Source organism: Pseudophryne corroboree, chromosome 3, assembly GCF_028390025.1.
Source record: "Pseudophryne corroboree isolate aPseCor3 chromosome 3, aPseCor3.hap2, whole genome shotgun sequence".
In the NCBI taxonomy this organism is placed as follows: Eukaryota; Metazoa; Chordata; class Amphibia; order Anura; family Myobatrachidae; genus Pseudophryne; species Pseudophryne corroboree.
This window is the reverse complement of record NC_086446.1, coordinates 1,681,637-1,701,268: the sequence shown is the minus strand read 5'-3', so window position 1 is coordinate 1,701,268 and position 19,632 is coordinate 1,681,637. Positions and strand designations below refer to the sequence as shown.

The 19,632-nt window shown below is 45.7% G+C and overlaps 1 protein-coding gene across 3 annotated transcripts; it reads left to right on the top strand.

Annotated features, from left to right (window-relative positions):
• Positions 1-687: 687 nt before the first annotated feature.
• Positions 688-18,605, top strand: LOC135054494 (zinc finger protein OZF-like). Of its 3 annotated transcripts, none has more exons than XM_063957609.1 (6): positions 688-774; positions 3,013-3,183; positions 4,495-4,573; positions 4,692-4,789; positions 4,908-5,163; positions 17,143-18,605. In XM_063957609.1, the coding sequence occupies exons 3-6, from the start codon at positions 4,498-4,500 to the stop codon at positions 18,201-18,203; spliced, it is 1,491 nt and encodes a 496-aa protein (XP_063813679.1). In that variant the 5' UTR covers positions 688-774; positions 3,013-3,183; positions 4,495-4,497; the 3' UTR covers positions 18,204-18,605. The 3 variants fall into 3 exon arrangements, with proteins under 3 accessions (XP_063813679.1, XP_063813678.1, XP_063813680.1); XM_063957608.1 differs by having other exon boundaries at positions 4,461-4,573; XM_063957610.1 differs by lacking the exon at positions 3,013-3,183 and having other exon boundaries at positions 689-774.
• Positions 18,606-19,632: the final 1,027 nt, after the last annotated feature.

Genomic DNA, 19,632 nt, shown 5'->3' with positions numbered 1-19,632 from the left:
CCAGGCTGTACCTGTGATCGTCCCTCTGGAGCTGATGTCCAGTAGCCAAGAAGCCAATCCATCCTGCACGCAGGTGAGTTCACTTCTTCTCCCCTAAGTCCCTCGTTGCAGTGATCCTGTTGCCAGCAGGACTCACTGTAAAATAAAAAACCTAGCTAAACTTTTTCTAAGCAGCTCTTTAGGAGAGCCACCTAGATTGCACCCTTCTCGGCCGGGCACAAAAATCTAACTGAGGCTTGGAGGAGGGTCATAGGGGGAGGAGCCAGTGCACACCACCTGATCGGAAAGCTTTACTTTTTGTGCCCTGTCTCCTGCGGAGCCGCTATTCCCCATGGTCCTTTCTGGAACCCCAGCATCCACTAGGACGATAGAGAAAAGGGTTTTTATATTAGTATATACCTGGCACAATGAGGGTGTAGAGGAGACACTGTGAGGGTGTATAAGGGGTATTATGATAGTATATATCTTGCACAATGAGGGTATATAGGAGACACAGTGAGGGTGTATAAGGGGTACTATGATAGTATATATCTGGCACAATGAGGGTACATAGGAGACATTGTGAGGGTGTATAAGGTGCTGCTCCTCCATTCTGTTCTGTGTCCAGGCAGTACTAATCACCACTATGGCTTGCACCTGACACCTCCTTTATAAGTGTGCCTGGGCCCAGCATTTTTTGCTAGGTCATTAATGTTTCCTGTGCTGGACTTGTGAAGTGTCTGTGATCTACCTTGCCAAAATTACATTCCGTACCAAGCTAAGGAACTTTTTCAGGTGACCACCTTGCCTTTCACTGGTTCATGGACATGACATTTTTGTAAGAATCTATGGACTTTATGCTAGTGTCTACCTAAATATAATCCTACATACTCCAAAAGCCTGTTCTACTGCTTAAAACATGGGTCTTCAACCTGTGGCCCTCCAGCTGCTGTGGAACTACACATCCCAGCATGCCCTGCCTCAGTTTTAGCATACATTAATAGCAAAACTGTGGCAGGGCATGCTGGGATGTGTAGTTTCACAGCAGCTGGAGGGCCACAGGTTGAAGACCCATGGCTTAAAACCTGCTTACAGGGGCCTCTGTATCAGGGTATGTTGGCATCTCTAGGGGTTACAGGGACCTCTGTGTCAGGGTATGTAGCCATCTCTAGGGGTTACAGGGGCCTCCGTGTCAGGGTATGTAGGCATCTCCAGGGACCTCTGTGTCAGGATATGTAGGCATCTTTGGGGTTACAGGGACCTCTGTGTCAGGGTATGTAGGCATCTCCAGGGGCCTCTGTGTCAGGGTATGTAGGCATCTCTTGGGGTTACAGGGACCTCTGTGTCAGGGTATGTAGGCATCTGTAAGGGTTACAGGGACCTCTGTGACATGGTATGTAGGCATCTGTAGGGGTTACGGGGGCCTCTGTGTCAGGGTATGTAGGCATTTCTAAGGGTTACGGGGACCTCTGTGTCAGGGTATGTAGGCGTCTGTAGGGGTTATAGGGACCTCTGTGTCATGATATGTAGGCATCTGCAGGGGTTACGGGGGCCTCTGTGTCAGTGTATGTAGGCATCTGTAGGGGTTACGGGGGCCTCTGTGTCAGTGTATGTAGGCATCTGTAGGGGTTACAGGGACCTCTGTGAGATGGTATGTAGGCATCTGTAGGGGTTATAGGGACCTCTGTGTCATGGTATGTAGGCATCTGTAGGGGTTACGGGGGCCTCTGTGTCAGGGTATGTAGGCATCTCCAGGGGCCTCTGTGTCAGGATATGTAGGCCTCTCTTGGGGTTACAGGGACCTCTGTGTCAGGGTATGTAGGCATCTCCAGGGGCCTCTGTGTCAGGGTTTGTAGGCATCTCTTGGGGTTACAGGGACCTCTGTGTCAGGGTATGTAGGCATCTGTAAGGGTTACAGGGACCTCTGTGACATGGTATGTAGGCATCTGTAGGGGTTACGGGGGCCTCTGTGTCAGGGTATGTAGGCATCTCTAGGGGTTACGGGGGCCTCTGTGTCAGGGTATGTAGGCATCTGTAGGGGTTACAGGGACCTCTGTGACATGGTATGTAGGCATCTCTAGAGGCTACGGGGCCTCTGTGTCAGGGTATGTAGGCATCTCTAGGGGTTACGGTGGCCTCTGTGTCAGGGTATGTAGGCGTCTGTAGGGGTTATAGGGACCTCTGTGTTATGGTATGTAGGCATCTGCAGGGGTTACGGGGGCCTCTGTGTCAGTGTATGTAGGCATCTGTAGGGGTTACGGGGGCCTCTGTGTCAGTGTATGTAGGCATCTGTAGGGGTTACAGGGACCTCTGTGAGATGGTATGTAGGCATCTATAGGGGTTATAGGGACCTCTGTGTCATGGTATGTAGGCATCTGTAGGGGTTACGGGGGCCTCTGTGTCAGGGTATGTAGGCATCTCCAGGGGCCTCTGTGTCAGGGTTTGTAGGCATCTCTTGGGGTTACAGGGACCTCTGTGTCAGGGTATGTAGGCATCTGTAAGGGTTACAGGGACCTCTGTGACATGGTATGTAGGCATCTGTAGGGGTTACGGGGGCCTCTGTGTCAGGGTATGTAGGCATCTCTAGGGGTTACGGGGGCCTCTGTGTCAGGGTATGTAGGCATCTGTAGGGGTTACAGGGACCTCTGTGACATGGTATGTAGGCATCTCTAGAGGCTACGGGGGCCTCTGTGTCAGGGTATGTAGGCATCTCTAGGGGTTACGGTGGCCTCTGTGTCAGGGTATGTAGGCATCTGTAGGGGTAATAGGGACCTCTGTGTCAGGGTATGTAGGCATCTGTAGGGGTTACAGGGGCCTCTGTGTCAGGGTATGTAGGGCTATAAAGATGAGTGTGTGTATTAGCAGTACATACAGTAGCTATCGATAGGTACACACCCAGGTATTTGCCCATCAGGGAGCCTGTATAGGTCACATGACACGTGTAGCAGCCGCTGCAGCACTCTGTATAACCATCTGCAGCGCATAATGCGAAACATCTGTCCGGTATGCTGCCTTCCGTTCTATGCGTTTCAGCGAACTTCCGGTGTCTGCGTTCCACAAGACTTCCGGTCTATGCGTTCCACCCAATGTCCGGTATATGCGTTCCACGAGACTTCCGCTCAGTACGTTTAGCCGGATGTACGCCCACTGGATCCAAAGTCTGACATTACTAGTTCCGTGTGACCAGTGACTGGGACCTAACTGGTAATACTGCTGTCTATTATTATTATTATTATTATTTTTATTATACAGGGGGAGCAGCCTGTGGTGTCCTGTTGTTGTTATTATTGTACAGTAGGAGCAGCCTGTGGTGTCCTATTATTATTATTATAATACAGGGGGAGCAGCCTGTGGTGTCCTGTTGTTATTATTATACAGAGGGAGCAGTCTGTGGTGCTCCTCCATCTTCTACTTCTTCCTCATTCTCTTTCTCCTCTAGCTCCTCCACCTCCTCCTCTTCTCATTCTATTTAGTCTTCCTCCTCTTCTTCTTCCTCTTCTTTGCCTTACTCCTCCTCTTCTTCCTCCCCCTCCCCCTCCTTATTATTGTTTTACAGGGAGAGTGGCCTGAGGTGTCCTGTTATTATAATACAGGGGGAGCGGCCTGTGGTGTCCTGTTATTATTATTTTTATTATTGTTATACAGGGGGCACAGCCTGTGGTGTCCTGTTATTATTATTATTATTATTATTATTATTATTATTATACAGGGGGTGCGGCATGTGGTGTCCTGTTATTATGCAGGGGTAGCAGCCTGTGGTATCCTGTTATTATTATTATACAGGGGGAGCGGCCTGTGGTGTCCTGTTGTTACTGTTGTTGATAATATTATTATTATTATTATTATTATTATTATTATTATAATAATACGGGGGAGCGGCCTGTGGTGTCCTGTTGTTACTGTTGTTGTTGTTGATATTATTATTATACGGGGGAACAGCCTGTGGTGCCTCCTCCGTCCTCCCCCTTCTACTTTTTCCTCTTCTTCTACTTCTTCCTCATTCTCTTCCTCCTCCTTCTCCTCTTCTTCCACCTCCTCCTCTTCTCATTCTTCTTCCTCTTCATCTTCCTCCTCCTCCTCAACTTCCTCCTACTCTTCTTCCTCCTCCTCTACTTCTTCCACCTCCTCCTCTTCTCATTCTTCTTCCTTTTCCTCCTCTTCTTCCTCCTCCTCCACTTCCTCCCTATTATTATTGTTTTACAGGGGAATCAGCCTGTTGTGTCCTGTTGTTGTTATTATTATACTGGGGGAGCAGATTGTTGTGTTCTTTTGTTGTTATTGTTATTATTATTATATAGCTGGATAATTATTATTGTAGCACAGCTGTATCCGAGCAGCTGGTAGCTGCTGTCAGATATAGATTCATTCCCACAGTCCTCACAGAAGCTGGGATATACTGTCATAACATTGCTTATTCTATATCTATATGTGTATTTTTTCTATTAATTTTGTGTTCACATTTGTTTCCTTATGTATATAAGGTGTCAGGATGTCACTGTCTATGTCTCCATGCAGGAGATGGAGTATATAGAGGAACACAGGGGTCTGTACAAGGACGTGATGATGGAGAATCACCGGCCCCTCACATCACTGGGTAAGAGGAGACTGTCATGTATTGTACAGGGGAGAGCAGGTATGGGGCCCTATATACACACACATCACCTGATAATCACATATATACACTGTACTCAGTCACTGTGTGTCTCCTACAGATGGACCCAGTAACAGAAATAGCCCACAGAGATGTCCCCGTCCTCTGTATTCCCAGGACTGTACAGAGGAGAAACACAGGATCCCACAGGAGGATCAGGTAGGTGGGATTTAGAGTCTCGTCAATATAACAAAGTGACTGTCAATATATGATCTGTAGAGCAGCTGTGTGTCTTCATCTCAGTGAAGTGTCATTTGACTATTTTGTGGTTATGTAGGCTGAAGATCTAACTGATATTAAGATAGAAGTCATAGAGGGAGAAGAAGAGACGTATGTGACTGATATAAAGGCAGAAGATACAGAGGGAGAAGAAGAGACTTATGTGACTGATATAAAGGCAGAAGGTACAGAGGGAGAAGAAGAGACGTATGTGACTGATATAAAGGCAGAAGATATAGAGGGAGAAGAAGAGACGTATGTGAGGGGTGATCAGCAGTGTAAGGAGGAGGAAATCCCTACAGATATCAGCATACGTGAGTAATAAACGCTTATTACCGAAAGGAGTCACATATTCTTCTTGCTCAGTCACTACAGCAATATCTCCTCCCCACACTCTCTGGTGTATCTCATACATCAGGAGCCATCAGCCTCTATTTCTCTAACGTCCTAAGTGGATGCTGGGACTCCGTAAGGACCATGGGGAATAGCGGCTCCGCAGGAGACAGGGCACAAAATAAAAGCTTGAGATATCAGGTGGTGTGCACTGGCTCCTCCCCCTATGACCCTCCTCCAAGCCAGTTAGATTTTTGTGCCCGGCCGAGAAGGGTGCAAACTAGGTAGCTCTCCAGAGCTGCTTAGAATAAAAGTTTAGTTAGGTTTTTTTATTTTCAGTGAGTCCTGCTGGCAACAGGCTCACTGCATCGTGGGACTAAGGGGAGAAGAAGCGAACTCACCTGAGTGCAGAGTGGATTGGGCTTCTTAGGCTACTGGACGTTAGCTCCAGAGGGACGATCACAGGTTCAGCCTGGATGGGTCACCGGAGCCGCGCCGCCGTCCCCCTTACAGAGCCAGAAGAGACGAAGGTCCGGTGAAAGCGGCGGCAGAAGACATCCTGTCTTCAAGACTAAGGTAGCGCACAGCACCGCAGCTGTGCGCCATTGCTCTCAGCACACTTCACACTCCGGTCACTGAGGGTGCAGGGCGCTGGGGGGGAGCGCCCTGAGACGCAATATAACACACATATACCTTAGCTGGCAAAAGGAATACATCACATATAGCTCCAGGGCTATATGGATGTATTTTTTCCCCTGCCATTTTACACAAAAAAGCGGGAGTTAAGGACGTCGTGAAGGGGCGGGGCCTATCTCCTCAGCACACTGGCGCCATTATTCCCTCACAGCTCCGCTGGAAGGACGGCTCCCTGATTCTCCCCTGCAGTACTGCATCTGATTCAGGGTAAAAAAGAGAAGGGGGGGCATTTTGGCAGCAAATAACTAGATTAACAGCAGCTATAAGGGATTAACACTTATATAAGGTTATCCCTGTATATATATAGCGCTGGGTGTGTGCTGGCAGACTCTCCCTCTGTCTCTCCAAAGGGCTAAGTGGGGTCCTGTCCTCTATCAGAGCATTCCCGGTGTGTGTGCTGTGTGTCGGTACGCGTGTGTCGACATGTATGAGGAGGAAAATGAGGTGGAGGCGGAGCAGTTGCCTGTGTTAGTGATGTCACCCCCTAGGGAGTCGACACCTGACTGGATGATTGTGTTTAAGCAATTAAGTGATAATGTCAGCAATTTACAAAAAACTGTTGACGACATGAGAAAGCCGGCAAATCAATTAGTGCCTGTTCAGGCGTCTCAGACACCCTTAGGGGCCCTAAAACGGCCGCTACCTCAGTGGGTCGACACGGATCCAGATACAGATACTGAATCTAGTGTCGACGGTGACGAGACAAACGTAATGTCCAGTAGGGCCACACGTTACATGATCACGGCAATGAAAGAGGCATTGAACCTTTCTGACACTACAAATACCTCAAAGGCGGGTATTATGTGGGGTGTGAAAAAACTGCCAATAGTTTTTCCTGAGTCTGAGGAAATAAATGAGGTGTGTGATAAAGCGTGGGTTTCCCCCGATAAAAAACAGCTAATTTCTAATAAGTTATTAGCACTATACCCTTTCCCGCCAGAGGTTAGGGCACGGTGGGAAACACCCCCTAGGGTAGATAAGGCGCTCACACGTTTATCTAAACAAGTAGCGTTACCGTCCCCTGATACGGCCACCCTCAAAGAACCAGCTGATAGGAGGCTGGAAAATATCCTGAAAAGTATATACACACATACTGGTGTTATACTGCGACCAGCAATCGCATCAGCCTGGATGTGCAGTGCTGGAGTCGCATGGGCGGATTCCCTGACTGAGAATATTGATACCCTGGATAGGGACAATATTTTGTTAACTATAGAACATTTAAAGGATGCATTGCTATATATGCGTGATGCGCAGAGGGATATTTGTACCCTGGCATCAAGAGTAAGCGCAATGTCCATCTCTGCCAGAAGAGCATTATGGACCAGACAGTGGTCAGGGGACGCAGATTCCAAACGGCACATGGAAGTATTGCCGTATAAGGGGGAGGAGTTATTTGGGGCTGGTCTAACAGACCTGGTGGCCACGGCAACGGCTGGAAAATCCACCTTTTTACCCCAGGTTACTTCACATCAACAGAAAAAGACACAGTCTTTTCAAACTCAGTCCTTTCGTTCCCATAAGTACAAGCGAGCAAAAGGTCACTCTTTTCTGCCCAAGGGCAGAGGAAGAGGAAAAAGGCAGCACCATGCAGCCGCTTCCCAGGAGCAGAAGCCCTCCACTGCTTCTGCCAAGTCTTCAGCATGACGCTGGGGCTTTACAAGCAGACTCAGACACGGTGGGGGCCCGTCTCAAGAATTTCAACGCGCAGTGGGCTCACTCGCAAGTGGATCCCTGGATTCTACAGGTAGTATCACAGGGGTACAAACTGGAATTCGAGGCGTTTCCTCCTCATCGGTTCCTGAAGTCTGCTTTACCAAAGTCTCCCTCCGACAGGGAGGCAGTTCTGGAAGCCATTCACAAGCTGTACTCCCAGCAGGTGATAATCAAGGTACCCCTCTTACAACAGGGGAAGGGGTATTATTCCACACTATTTGTGGTACCGAAGCCGGACGGCTCGGTGAGACCAATATTAAATCTAAAATCTTTGAACACTTACATAAAAAGGTTCAAATTCAAGATGGAGTCACTCAGAGCGGTGATAGCGAACCTGGAAGAGGGGGACTATATGGTGTCGCTGGACATCAAGGATGCTTATCTCCACGTCCCAATATATCCTTCTCACCAAGGGTACCTCAGGTTTGTAGTACAAAACTGTCATTATCAGTTTCAGACGCTGCCGTTTGGATTGTCCACGGCGCCTCGGGTCTTTACCAAGGTAATGGCCGAAATGATGATTCTTCTACGAAGAAAAGGCATCTTAATTATCCCTTACTTGGACGATCTCCTGATAAGGGCAAGAACCAAGGAACAGTTAGAAGTCGGAGTGGCACTATCTCAGGTAGTGCTAAGTCAGCACGGATGGATTCTAAATATTCAAAAATCGCAGCTGATTCCAACGACACGTCTACTGTTCTTAGGAATGATTCTGGACACAGTCCAGAAGAAGGTGTTTCTCCCGGAGGAGAAGGCCAGGGAGTTATCCGAGCTAGTCAGGAACCTCCTAAAACCAGGACAGGTCTCAGTGCATCAGTGCACAAGGGTCCTGGGAAAAATGGTGGCTTCTTACGAAGCGATTCCATTCGGAAGATTCCATGCAAGAACTTTTCAGTGGGATCTACTGGGAAAATGGTCCGGATCGCATCTTCAGATGCATCAACGGATAACCCTGTCGCCAAGGACAAGGGTGTCTCTCCTGTGGTGGCTTCAGAGGGCTCATCTACTAGAGGGCCGCAGATTTGGCATTCAGGATTGGATCCTGGTAACCACGGATGCCAGCCTGAGAGGCTGGGGAGCAGTCACACAGGGAAGGAATTTCCAGGGCTTGTGGTCAAGCATGGAAACATCTCTTCATATAAACATTCTAGAACTAAGGGCCATTTACAATGCCTTAATTCAAGCAAAACCTCTGCTTCAGGGTCAGGCGGTGTTGATCCAGTCGGACAACATCACGTCAGTCGCCCACATAAACAGACAGGGCGGCACGAGAAGCAGGAGGGCAATGGCAGAAACTGCAAGGATTCTTCGCTGGGCGGAAAATCATGTGATAGCACTGTCAGCAGTGTTCATTCCGGGAGTGGACAACTGGGAAGCAGACTTCCTCAGCAGACACGACCTTCACCCGGGAGAGTGGGGACTTCACCCAGAAGTCTTCCACCAGATTGTAAACCGTTGGGAAAGACCAAAGGTGGACATGATGGCGTCACGTCTAAACAAAAAACTGGACAGATATTGCGCCAGGTCAAGGGACCCTCAGGCAATAGCAGTGGACACTCTGGTAACGCCGTGGGTGTACCAGTCAGTGTATGTATTCCCTCCTCTGCCCCTCATACCGAAAGTATTGAGAATCATAAGAAGGAGAGGAGTAAGAACTATACTCGTGGTTCCGGATTGGCCAAGAAGGTCTTGGTACCCGGAACTTCAAGAGATGCTCACGGACGAACCGTGGCCTCTACCTCTAAGACAGGACCTGCTACTGCAGGGGCCTTGTCTGTTCCAAGACTTACCGCGGCTGCGTTTGACGGCATGGCGGTTGAACGCCGGATCCTGAAGGACAAGGGCATTCCAGAAGAAGTCATCCCTACTCTGGTAAAAGCCAGAAAGGAAGTAACCGCAAAACATTATCACCGCATTTGGCGTAAATATGTTGCGTGGTGTGAGGCCAAGAAGGCCCCTACACAGGAATTTCAACTGGGTCGTTTCTTGCATTTCCTGCAAACAGGACTGTCTATGGGCCTAAAATTAGGGTCCATTAAGGTTCAAATTTCGGCCCTGTCGATATTCTTCCAGAAAGAACTGGCTTCAGTACCTGAAGTTCAGACATTTGTGAAAGGGGTGCTGCACATACAGCCTCCTTTTGTGCCTCCAGTGGCACCTTGGGATCTCAATGTTGTGTTGAGATTTCTAAAATCACACTGGTTTGAACCATTGTCTACGGTAGATTTAAAATATCTCACGTGGAAGGTGTCGATGCTGTTGGCCTTGGCTTCAGCTAGGCGTGTGTCAGAATTGGCGGCTTTATCATGTAAAAGCCCTTACCTAAATTTTCATTCTGACAGGGCGGAATTGAGGACTCGTCCTCAATTTCTACCTAAGGTGGTTTCTGCATTTCACATGAACCAACCTATTGTGGTACCTGCGGCTACTAGGGACTTAGAGGACTCTAAGTTGCTGGACGTTGTCAGGGCCTTGAAAATATATGTTTCCAGGACGGCTGGAGTCAGGAAAACTGACTCGCTGTTTATCCTGTATGCACCCAACGAGCTGGGTGCTCCTGCTTCAAAGCAGACGATTGCTCGTTGGATTTGTAGTACAATTCAGCTTGCACATTCCGTGGCAGGATTGCCACAGCCAAAATCAGTAAAAGCCCATTCCACAAGGAAAGTGGGCTCATCTTGGGCGGCTGCCCGAGGGGTCTCGGCTTTACAACTTTGCCGAGCAGCTACTTGGTCAGGGGCAAACACGTTTGCTAAATTCTACAAATTTGATACCCTGGCTGAGGAGGACCTGGAGTTCTCTCATTCGGTGCTGCAGAGTCATCCGCACTCTCCCGCCCGTTTGGGAGCTTTGGTAGAATCCCCATGGTCCTTACGGAGTCCCAGCATCCACTTAGGACGTTAGAGAAAATAAGATTTTACTTACCGATAAATCTATTTCTCGTAGTCCGTAGTGGATGCTGGGCGCCCATCCCTAGTGTGGATTGTCTGCAATACTTGTATATAGTTATTGTTACAAAAAAAAAAATTCGGGTTATTATTGTTGAGCCATCCTTTCAGAGGCTCCTTAAAATTTATCATACTGTTAACTGGGTTCAGATCACGAGTTGTACGGTGTGATTGGTGTGGCTGGTATGAGTCTTACCCGGGATTCAATATCCTTCCTTATTATGTACGCTCGTCCGGGCACAGTATCCTAACTGGCTTGGAGGAGGGTCATAGGGGGAGGAGCCAGTGCACACCACCTGATATCTCAAGCTTTTATTTTGTGCCCTGTCTCCTGCGGAGCCGCTATTCCCCATGGTCCTTACGGAGTCCCAGCATCCACTACGGACTACGAGAAATAGATTTATCGGTAAGTAAAATCTTATTTATACTCCTGCTACCCCCCTCACATCATGTCACTGTGTGTTACCAGCCCAAAGATCTGACCAGTCTCCTCCCCACACTCTCTGGTGTATCTCATACATCAGGAGCCATCAGCCCCTGTTATACTCCTGCTCTCCCCCTCACATCATGTCACTGTGTGTTACCAGCCCAGAGATCTGACCAGTCTCCACCCCACACTCTCTGGTGTATCTCATACATCAGGATCCATCAGCCCCTATTATACTCCTGCTCTCCCCCTCACATCATGTCACTGTGTGTTACCAACCCAGAGATCTGACCAGTTTCCTCCCCACACTCTCTGGTGTATCTCATACATCAGGAGCCATCAGCCCCTATTATACTCCTGCTCTCCCCTCACATCATGTCACTGTGTGTTACCAGCCCAGAGATCTGACCAGTCTCCTCCCCACACTCTCTGCTGTATCTCATACATCAGCATCCATCAGCCCCTATTATACTCCTGCTCTCCCCCTCACATCATGTCACTGTGTGTTACCAACCCAGAGATCTGACCAGTTTCCTCCCCACACTCTCTGGTGTATCTCATACATCAGGATCCATCAGCCCCTATTATACTCCTGCTCTCCCCCTCACATCATGTCACTGTGTGTTACCAACCCAGAGATCTGACCAGTTTCCTCCCCACACTCTCTGGTGTATCTCATACATCAGGAGCCATCAGCCCCTATTATACTCCTGCTCTCCCCTCACATCATGTCACTGTGTGTTACCAGCCCAGAGATCTGACCAGTCTCCTCCCCACACTCTCTGCTGTATCTCATACTTCAGGAGCCATCAGCCCCTATTATACTCCTGCTCTCCCCCTCACATCATGTCACTGTGTGTTACCAGACCTGAGAACTGGCCAGTCTCCTCCCCACACTCTCTGGTGTATCTCATACATCAGGAGCCCTCAGCCCCTATTATACTCCTGCTCCCCCCTCACATCATGTCACTGTGTGTTAACAGCCCAGAGATCTGACCAATCTCCTCCCCACACTCTTTGGTGTATCACGCTAATGAGAGTGATTTACAAAGTGTAGTGCCATACCCTTTCCCCTAGAGGAAACCGCAAAAACTGGTGGGGGAAAGAAGCGCAAGGCTCGAACCTGAAGATCGAAGTCTCTTGACTGGTTGCAGATCACCAGTATAGCGCCAGTAGATCTCCTGTTTCAAGACCTGGTAAATGACTGGTTCAGTGCCTTGACAGTTTCCCACTCTTGAGGGATGGACTCCAAACAACCCAAGAGGATATTTTTTCAGCACATTCATAAGAAAACGAAGGGGCATGATATTACCCAAGAGCTTTCTTCATGACCAAATCCTTTCCAGTCAATAAACAAATAGAGAACTCTCTCACAGGATATATTGGAATCCAGATTCTTGTTTCAATCTCTTCTTGACCCCGAACTTTAATGGGACATGGAAAGGAATGTGGAGAAAATGGGAAATAAGTCAGATACACGTAGAAACTTGGGCAGTTCCAGGTAGACTACAACAAGATTAATCACTTGGAATATCTTGAAAGATACAGTAAATCACGGTGCAAACTCCATGGGAGGGGTTTCAGATGAAGATGAGGTGTAAACAAAGAAATTTTTATCACCAGAGCTGAGTTTTGGGACCAGTCTTCTAGATTGTAAGAGATTATAGAACATCTTGAAGGCTAGCTTATTCTTGACGTCCACCCAGAAAATCTATTGAAGAAGCATATTCACAACACGAATCTCAGGAACAGGAAATGAGGAAGGTATAGACAAGTGTGAAAGTATACATTTTGTAAAACAAGGACAAATTCGATTTATGAGTGATAATGACTATGAGGAAGTTCAGCCCATGGTGACAGATTTAACCAGTTTTCTTGAGCATCTGAGATATAGTTGGTGGTAAATCAGGGACAAAGTCCACTGGCACGTGTCCGAGGTCATTCAGGAACTGCCATGGGTAGGAGGGGAGAATAGGTTTTACAGATGGGTAACTTGCACAAGTAATACACATACAGACAAGTTCTTTATAGTCATGAAGAACCGTTGGCCACTAAAATGTCCTTAAGCTTAACCCAAGACCCTTTTTAACTTCTGAGTGTCCAGAAAATCAAGATTAATAGGCTCAAATTAAAAGCTTTATGTGAAACTTAGGAGGTACAGAGATTTCCTAAGCAGGTCTAAAGATTGTGGTGACGCCAAACAGGTTTTAGTCATTTGCATATAAAAGGAGGAATGCAATTGAAATGTGAGTTGTATTTACATTTGTGAGACAGAGAGTATATGTTAAATCAGTTTGTGTTTTTGGAAGCCAACTGGTTTTGGCTGTTATATGAAAGGTAGGAGGAAATTTGGTGTGCTCCTTTAAAATGTAATCTGTATTTATATATTTTGTAGATAGTTTGATTGGTCAAGGGAATCACATGACAGCCCTCCCCTTGTGGTACTGTGTGTTAGGATGGGATAAAAACAGGACATGTGAACTTTGAGGTGTATCTATTCTGTGACATCAAGAAAGCTGTATTACTGTGAACATCTGTATGCTGTATTCCCCCAAGCAATGCCTGGAAAGGACAAGGAGTCTTTTTTTAAGACTGCTTGAGAAATAAACATCTTGCCTCCAAGACAACTGATCATGCGACCAACAGTAGTGAGCCATAAGCAATCCTGTTCTCCGGCTGTTCCGGGTTGAACCCAGTGACTCCAAGCTCCGCCCTCAGCCAGCTACCATGCAGGGCCTGTTTCATGATGAGGGACTACTGTGAACCAACCAACACCAATCAGGAGGTGTGGGCCACAGCTTGCCTACGAATACGCAGCAGGAGCAGTTCCAGGTGCCTCTTGAAGGAGCCTGCTGGTGAAAGATTTACATGTCCACTGCACAGTGGGTGGAGTCAGTAACAGGCAGTTACTGACGGTAAGAAGGGAGTCCCCATTTGGCCCAGGCCCAGTGGGACCAAACACGTCTGTGATTGTTTGGCGTGGGCAATGAGGCGCATCTGGTCACAATCAATCTTTCCATTTTTTGTTACCTGCGCATAAGGAAAAAACTAAAGTGGGAGAAGAAGAGTGGCCATCTCATTTGCCGAGTCGAGCATAGAGCAGATTGTAAATCTAAAAGTATTTTATGATGTCTATAAGTTGTAACAGGGATTGCCGCTCCCTCCAAAATGTGTTGCCATTTGTCTAGAGCTACTTTGATAGCCAATAGTTTGCTAGCCAAGCAATTCCATAACTGAGGAGAATTTGGTAAAAATATGCAACAACAGAGCTTGCCATCGGACTGACAATGCGATAACACTGCCCCTACTGCCAACGAAGAGGTGTCCACCTTTGGGAAAATGGGTGCAGAGATATCCAGCTGATTAAAAATGGGTGCAGACACAAAACTTTATTTTAATATAAGGAAAGCTTGAATGGTCTCTTCCAGCCAGTCTTTAGGGTTGCCACTTTTGTGGGTGAGAGTAGTAATAAGTGCTGTAATGGAAGAGTATCATGTTGTGAACTGTCTACAGTTCACAAAACCCAGGAAACTGTGAATGGATTTCAGCTCAGAAGGTTGAGCTCACCTTGACTTTTTGGGATTTGTAGACCATGCCTAGAGAGAATGTTGCCCAGGATAGGAACGGAGATTTGTTCAAAAAGGCACATTTCCAATTTGCATTGTACTGTAAATCAGTGGTTCCCAAATTCCAGTCCTCAAGGATCCCCAACAGTTCACGTTTTCCAGGTCATCCGACAGGTGCGTTGTGTAACCCCAACTGTTATTTTTTTAAATCCACAGGTGATCTGGAAAACATGAACTGATGGGGGTCCTTAAGGACCAAGTTTGGGAACCACTGATGTAAATGATTCTAAACCATTGTAAAACTTCTTGAACTTGGAGATTATGAATTGAGATGGACTCTGAGAATATCAGAATGTCATTCAAGTAGACAACTACAATCTTGCAGAGATGCTCTCTAAAGATCTCAGCCCTAAAATTCTGCAAAAGCTCAAGAGCATTACTGAGACAGAATAGTATGCTATTCGTGATGTCTGTCTTTAGTATTAAATGCTGGTTTTCGCCTGATCTTTTGTGAATGATCATATAAGAATCTTTTAGATCTTACTTAGTAGATTTTAGCCCCTTTAAGGCAATCAAAGAGCTCAAATATGAGGGTAATGGGTATTTAGTTTTGATTGTTATGACGTTCAACCCTCTATAGTCAATGAACTAGTGAGGCTCCCATCCTTCGTTCCTAAAAGGACCTAAGTCAATAAGACAGTCCCAAGATCTGGGAGGAGAAAACTTTTCAAACCTTTGTTTAAAATTATCAGTATATGCCATATATTGAGGAGGTATTGTGACTTTGTAGTCAGTTCTCTGTAGGGTGAGATTTCCCTCAAACACCAACCATTACAGGGTGAAGCACACTATCACTTTAGCAATGGAGTCTTGGAGAGTGTAATTGAAGCCAAGGTCAACCAAGGATGATAGGGTTTTATGGCTTTGGGAACAACTAGGAATGAGAGTGATTCCTCATTTAAAGCTCCATAATTTTGGGCTCATACTGGAAATTAAAGACACCTTAGCTTATTCCCATCTATGCCAATTGTATATAGGTTGTTCTCTGCAACTCCAGAATCTAGAGATGCATAATGCTCAGAGGTTCTGTGGTAAAGTTCTGTAAAGTTGAAGTCGAAGGTTGAGATTTGCAAAAGGAACCTAGAATAGTCTTTTATAGTTTGGACATTCAGCCATCATGTGATTCGGATCACCACGATATAAACACAGATTGTTCTTTAAATTATTTTCTCTCTCCTGTTGGGATAATTTAGAGTTACTCAAATGCATGGGCTCCTCATTGAAGGCAGAACAAGAAGATGATCATGACACCACAGTGCTTTTTAAACCAGCATGTAGAACCCTTCCCTTAGTTCTGCTCGCTGAAATGCAGGTCCACCTTGTTACAGAGGGAGATCAGCTCAACCAGAAATGTGGGCAAATACCTCAAGGCCAATTCATCTTTTATCCTCTCTTTAAGGTGTTTCCCAAAGGTGGCCTTTAAGATTTTATTTCAGCTTAGCTCTGGAGTCATGGTCCTGAGATGAATTGCACATTGACCCAACGTAAAAGTCCTTTGGCGTAAGTAAAGTAGCCCACAGGTACAGTAGCTGATGATACTCTTCTGTGGTCGTCGAAGATTTTGCAGAGGGTGTCAAGGAATTTAGGACAATTATTCAGAAAATAAAGAATAGTGCATTACTTTACTGATTACCTGCATTTTTTAATTTAAATAATACTTGGGGAGGTTAGATATTTGGAAGTTAGAACTTCCTGATGAAGCCAAAGGTGTGTCCACAGATTGCTTAGTCCTCGAGTGAGAAACCGATTGACTTTTGGCTAAGACTCTTCTTGCTACTCAACATGAGTAATCATGTTTATGTAGCAAGTCTTTTAGAGAGGGTCTCCTAGTGGAATCCATACTTTTGGTCAGAGTATACTGCCCCATTCCTGGAACATTAAATATAGTCAACCTGGTTAAAGGTCATGGTCAGAGGCTCAGGTTAAGAACTAGAAGACAAGCCAAAAGTCAGGATCACAAGTGCACATTGGAGAGTCAGGCTGGGTTGGTGAATCACAGACAGAGGTTGGGAACAAGATACTAGTTGGGGATAGTACACGGAGATTCAGTCAGAATGCTAAAATTAACGTTGGAGCACAGATTGCAGAACTGACACTCTTCCGCTGGTATGGTGTTCAGAGTAGATTTATATAGGCTGGGGAATCAACCCTGGTGCCAAGCTGACACCAGAGATCAGCTGACAAAAGGTCTTCACAAACTACCAGGGGAAGAAATGCACAGATGGTACCTACCATGGCTGCCAGTGCACAGAAGAAGGAAGCCCCTGGGTCAGCCGCAGACCACCATGCAGCAAGAATAGTGGTCCAGCTGCTGATCCAGGTAAGCGGCAGCCTGGTTCATGGGCTACTATGGCTGTCAGTGCACAGAATGAAGCCTCTGGGTCAACCGAAGACCACCACGCAGCTGGTCCAGGTAAGAGGCAGCCTGGTTCTGGGTCTCCTGTTATAATTGTAAAACGAAAGTGTAGTTTGTAAACTAAAGTATGAAAATATGTAACCCTATGTAACAAAAATGTCTTTACCGTCCTCTTAATTATTGTTTTCCAGCTAATGAGCGGGATAGCAGAAATATCTCGGATGAACATCTCATTGTATCTCCAGATATTAAAATAGAAGATAATATCACAGAAGATTCTCCAGGAGAAAATCCAATTACCCTAATTATACTTCCAGTGCTTCACAGCGCGGATTTATCCTCTGATCCCTCTAATCATAATGAAGGTTTTTCTGGTAATCCAGATACTGTTACATGCAGTACAGCTACTACAGGTGATACAAACTTTCCTGGTGATCAATCTTTCATACATCAGTCAGTTTTTGTTACGCCTCAGACAAGTCACACGAGTGAGAAACCATTTCCGTGTTCTGAGTGTGGGAAATGTTTCATCTACAAGTCAGGTCTTGTTAGACATCAGAGAATTCACACAGGTGAGAAGATGTTTCCATGCTCTGTCTGTGGGAAATGTTTTACATATAAATCAGATCTTGTAAAGCATCAGAAAATTCACACAGATGAGAAACCGTTTCAGTGCTCTGAGTGTGGGAAGCATTTCATCGAGAAATCGTATCTTGTACGACATCAGAGAATTCACACGGGTGAGAGGCCATATCCATGTTTTGAGTGTGGAAAATGTTTTACATATAAATCACATCTCGTTACACATCACAGAATCCACACAGGTGAGAAACCTTTTCTGTGCTCTGAGTGTGGGAAATGTTTTACACAGAAATCAGGTCTTCTTGAACATCAAATAGTTCACACAAAAGTGAAACCATTTCCGTGTTCTGTGTGTGGGAAACGCTTTACGGAGGAATCCTATCTGGTCGCTCATGAGAGAACTCATGGGAATGAGAAACCGTTTCTGTGTTTGGAGTGCAAAAAATGTTTTAAATATAAATCCGCTCTTCTGGAACATCAGAGAAGTCATACGGGCGAGAAACCATTTTCGTGTCCTGATTGCGGGAAATGTTTTACACACAAATCAGGTCTTGTTAAGCACCAGAAAATACACACAGGTCAGAAGCCGTATCCGTGTTCGGAGTGTGGGAAATGTTTTACACAGAAACCACATCTGGTTACACATCAGAAAATCCACGCTGGAAAATAGCTGATTGAGACAATACTCTAAATGTTGTATATGCTGTTAATATTATTATTGCCAATTGTAAATAGGAAGGAAATCCATAGGTTCAATCATACGGTATATTACCTTGTTAAATTGTAATTACTATCCAAAGGCATAGGTGAAATTTGTGTCATTAATATTATACTGGAAGAAATTGTGTGTAAGTTGTTGTTCCATTATCCTATTCGTTATCAGTCTCAATCCACACAGTAGTAAGAGACCTCATCATAATTATCTATAGATTGTAAGCTTGTGAGCAGGGCCCTCCGACCTCCTTGTTATTTCCCAGACTTGTTTTATTACTGTTTTGTACCATATTGTAAAGTACAATGGAATATGTTGACGCTATATAAGTAAATGTTAATAAATATGTATGGTCCAAAATTATATGTAATCCCATCAATGGGATATAATGTAGGATATATTCTGTGTTTGGAGGTATGATACAGATGGGAAAAGAAGAGTAGATCCAGATACACAGTTAGACACAGCTGGACCTACTCAAAGGGTGGGAAGCATGTGCTTATGTGGAGCTGTCTGGTTGAGTGAGTGGATGCAGAGGCCGTGTTCCTTCCTTCAAAAGTACTTGAATTGTCCTTGATTAGAGGAGGTGGCACTCAAGCTTTGGCACATATTGTTCAACGTGGTGCCTTTTGCACCAGCCAGGTATATTTTTAAAAATAAATACATTATTGGTCATTAAATAATATACAAATTGCGACTGGAATCACATAGACCGGAGTAAGATCCAAAATAGGGTTATTTCAACCACAGGCAGATATACAAGCAGGTGTAATATTCACAGATCAGCAAAGCAGAGTTTGAGTCTTCAAAATGCAGAAACAAGTTCTCCAGTGAGCCCTGTGGCCCAGGAACCATAACAGTAGTCATCCACTGGCCTATCACCTGGGCAGCTTGTCCACCATCAGTTGCATTGCTTCTTGCATCTGAAACACCTCTTAGCACAAACTGACAGGTGCCTTCAATGAACTGCTTCTCAACGTTGGCCAACAGCAACCCCTAGCTTGGATTCTCTTCAACCACCATCCTGCAGTTCTACACCCCTATCAGATTTGTGCTGTCTTTGTTATATAAAACAAAAAATTAGCTTGGAATTAACATTTTGATGAGGTAGAAGAAAAGTAAATGGTGAATGAAATGGTAAATGGCCATGCCAGGAGGGAATTCAGGTCGTGCTTTTATGCTTTAAACCTTCACAGGGACATTTTATCTGGCATAGAAGAGCACTGTTCTAAAGGAAGTTCCCAAATACAGAATGTGGGCATACACCTATGTATGGACTAGACATAAAGGTTAATGATCATTAATACAAAACATCAATTAATGGATATTTTGGATTATTCTGTGATCTTTAGGAGAAGGCCCTAAAACAAAGTATTGTTTTTTGTTT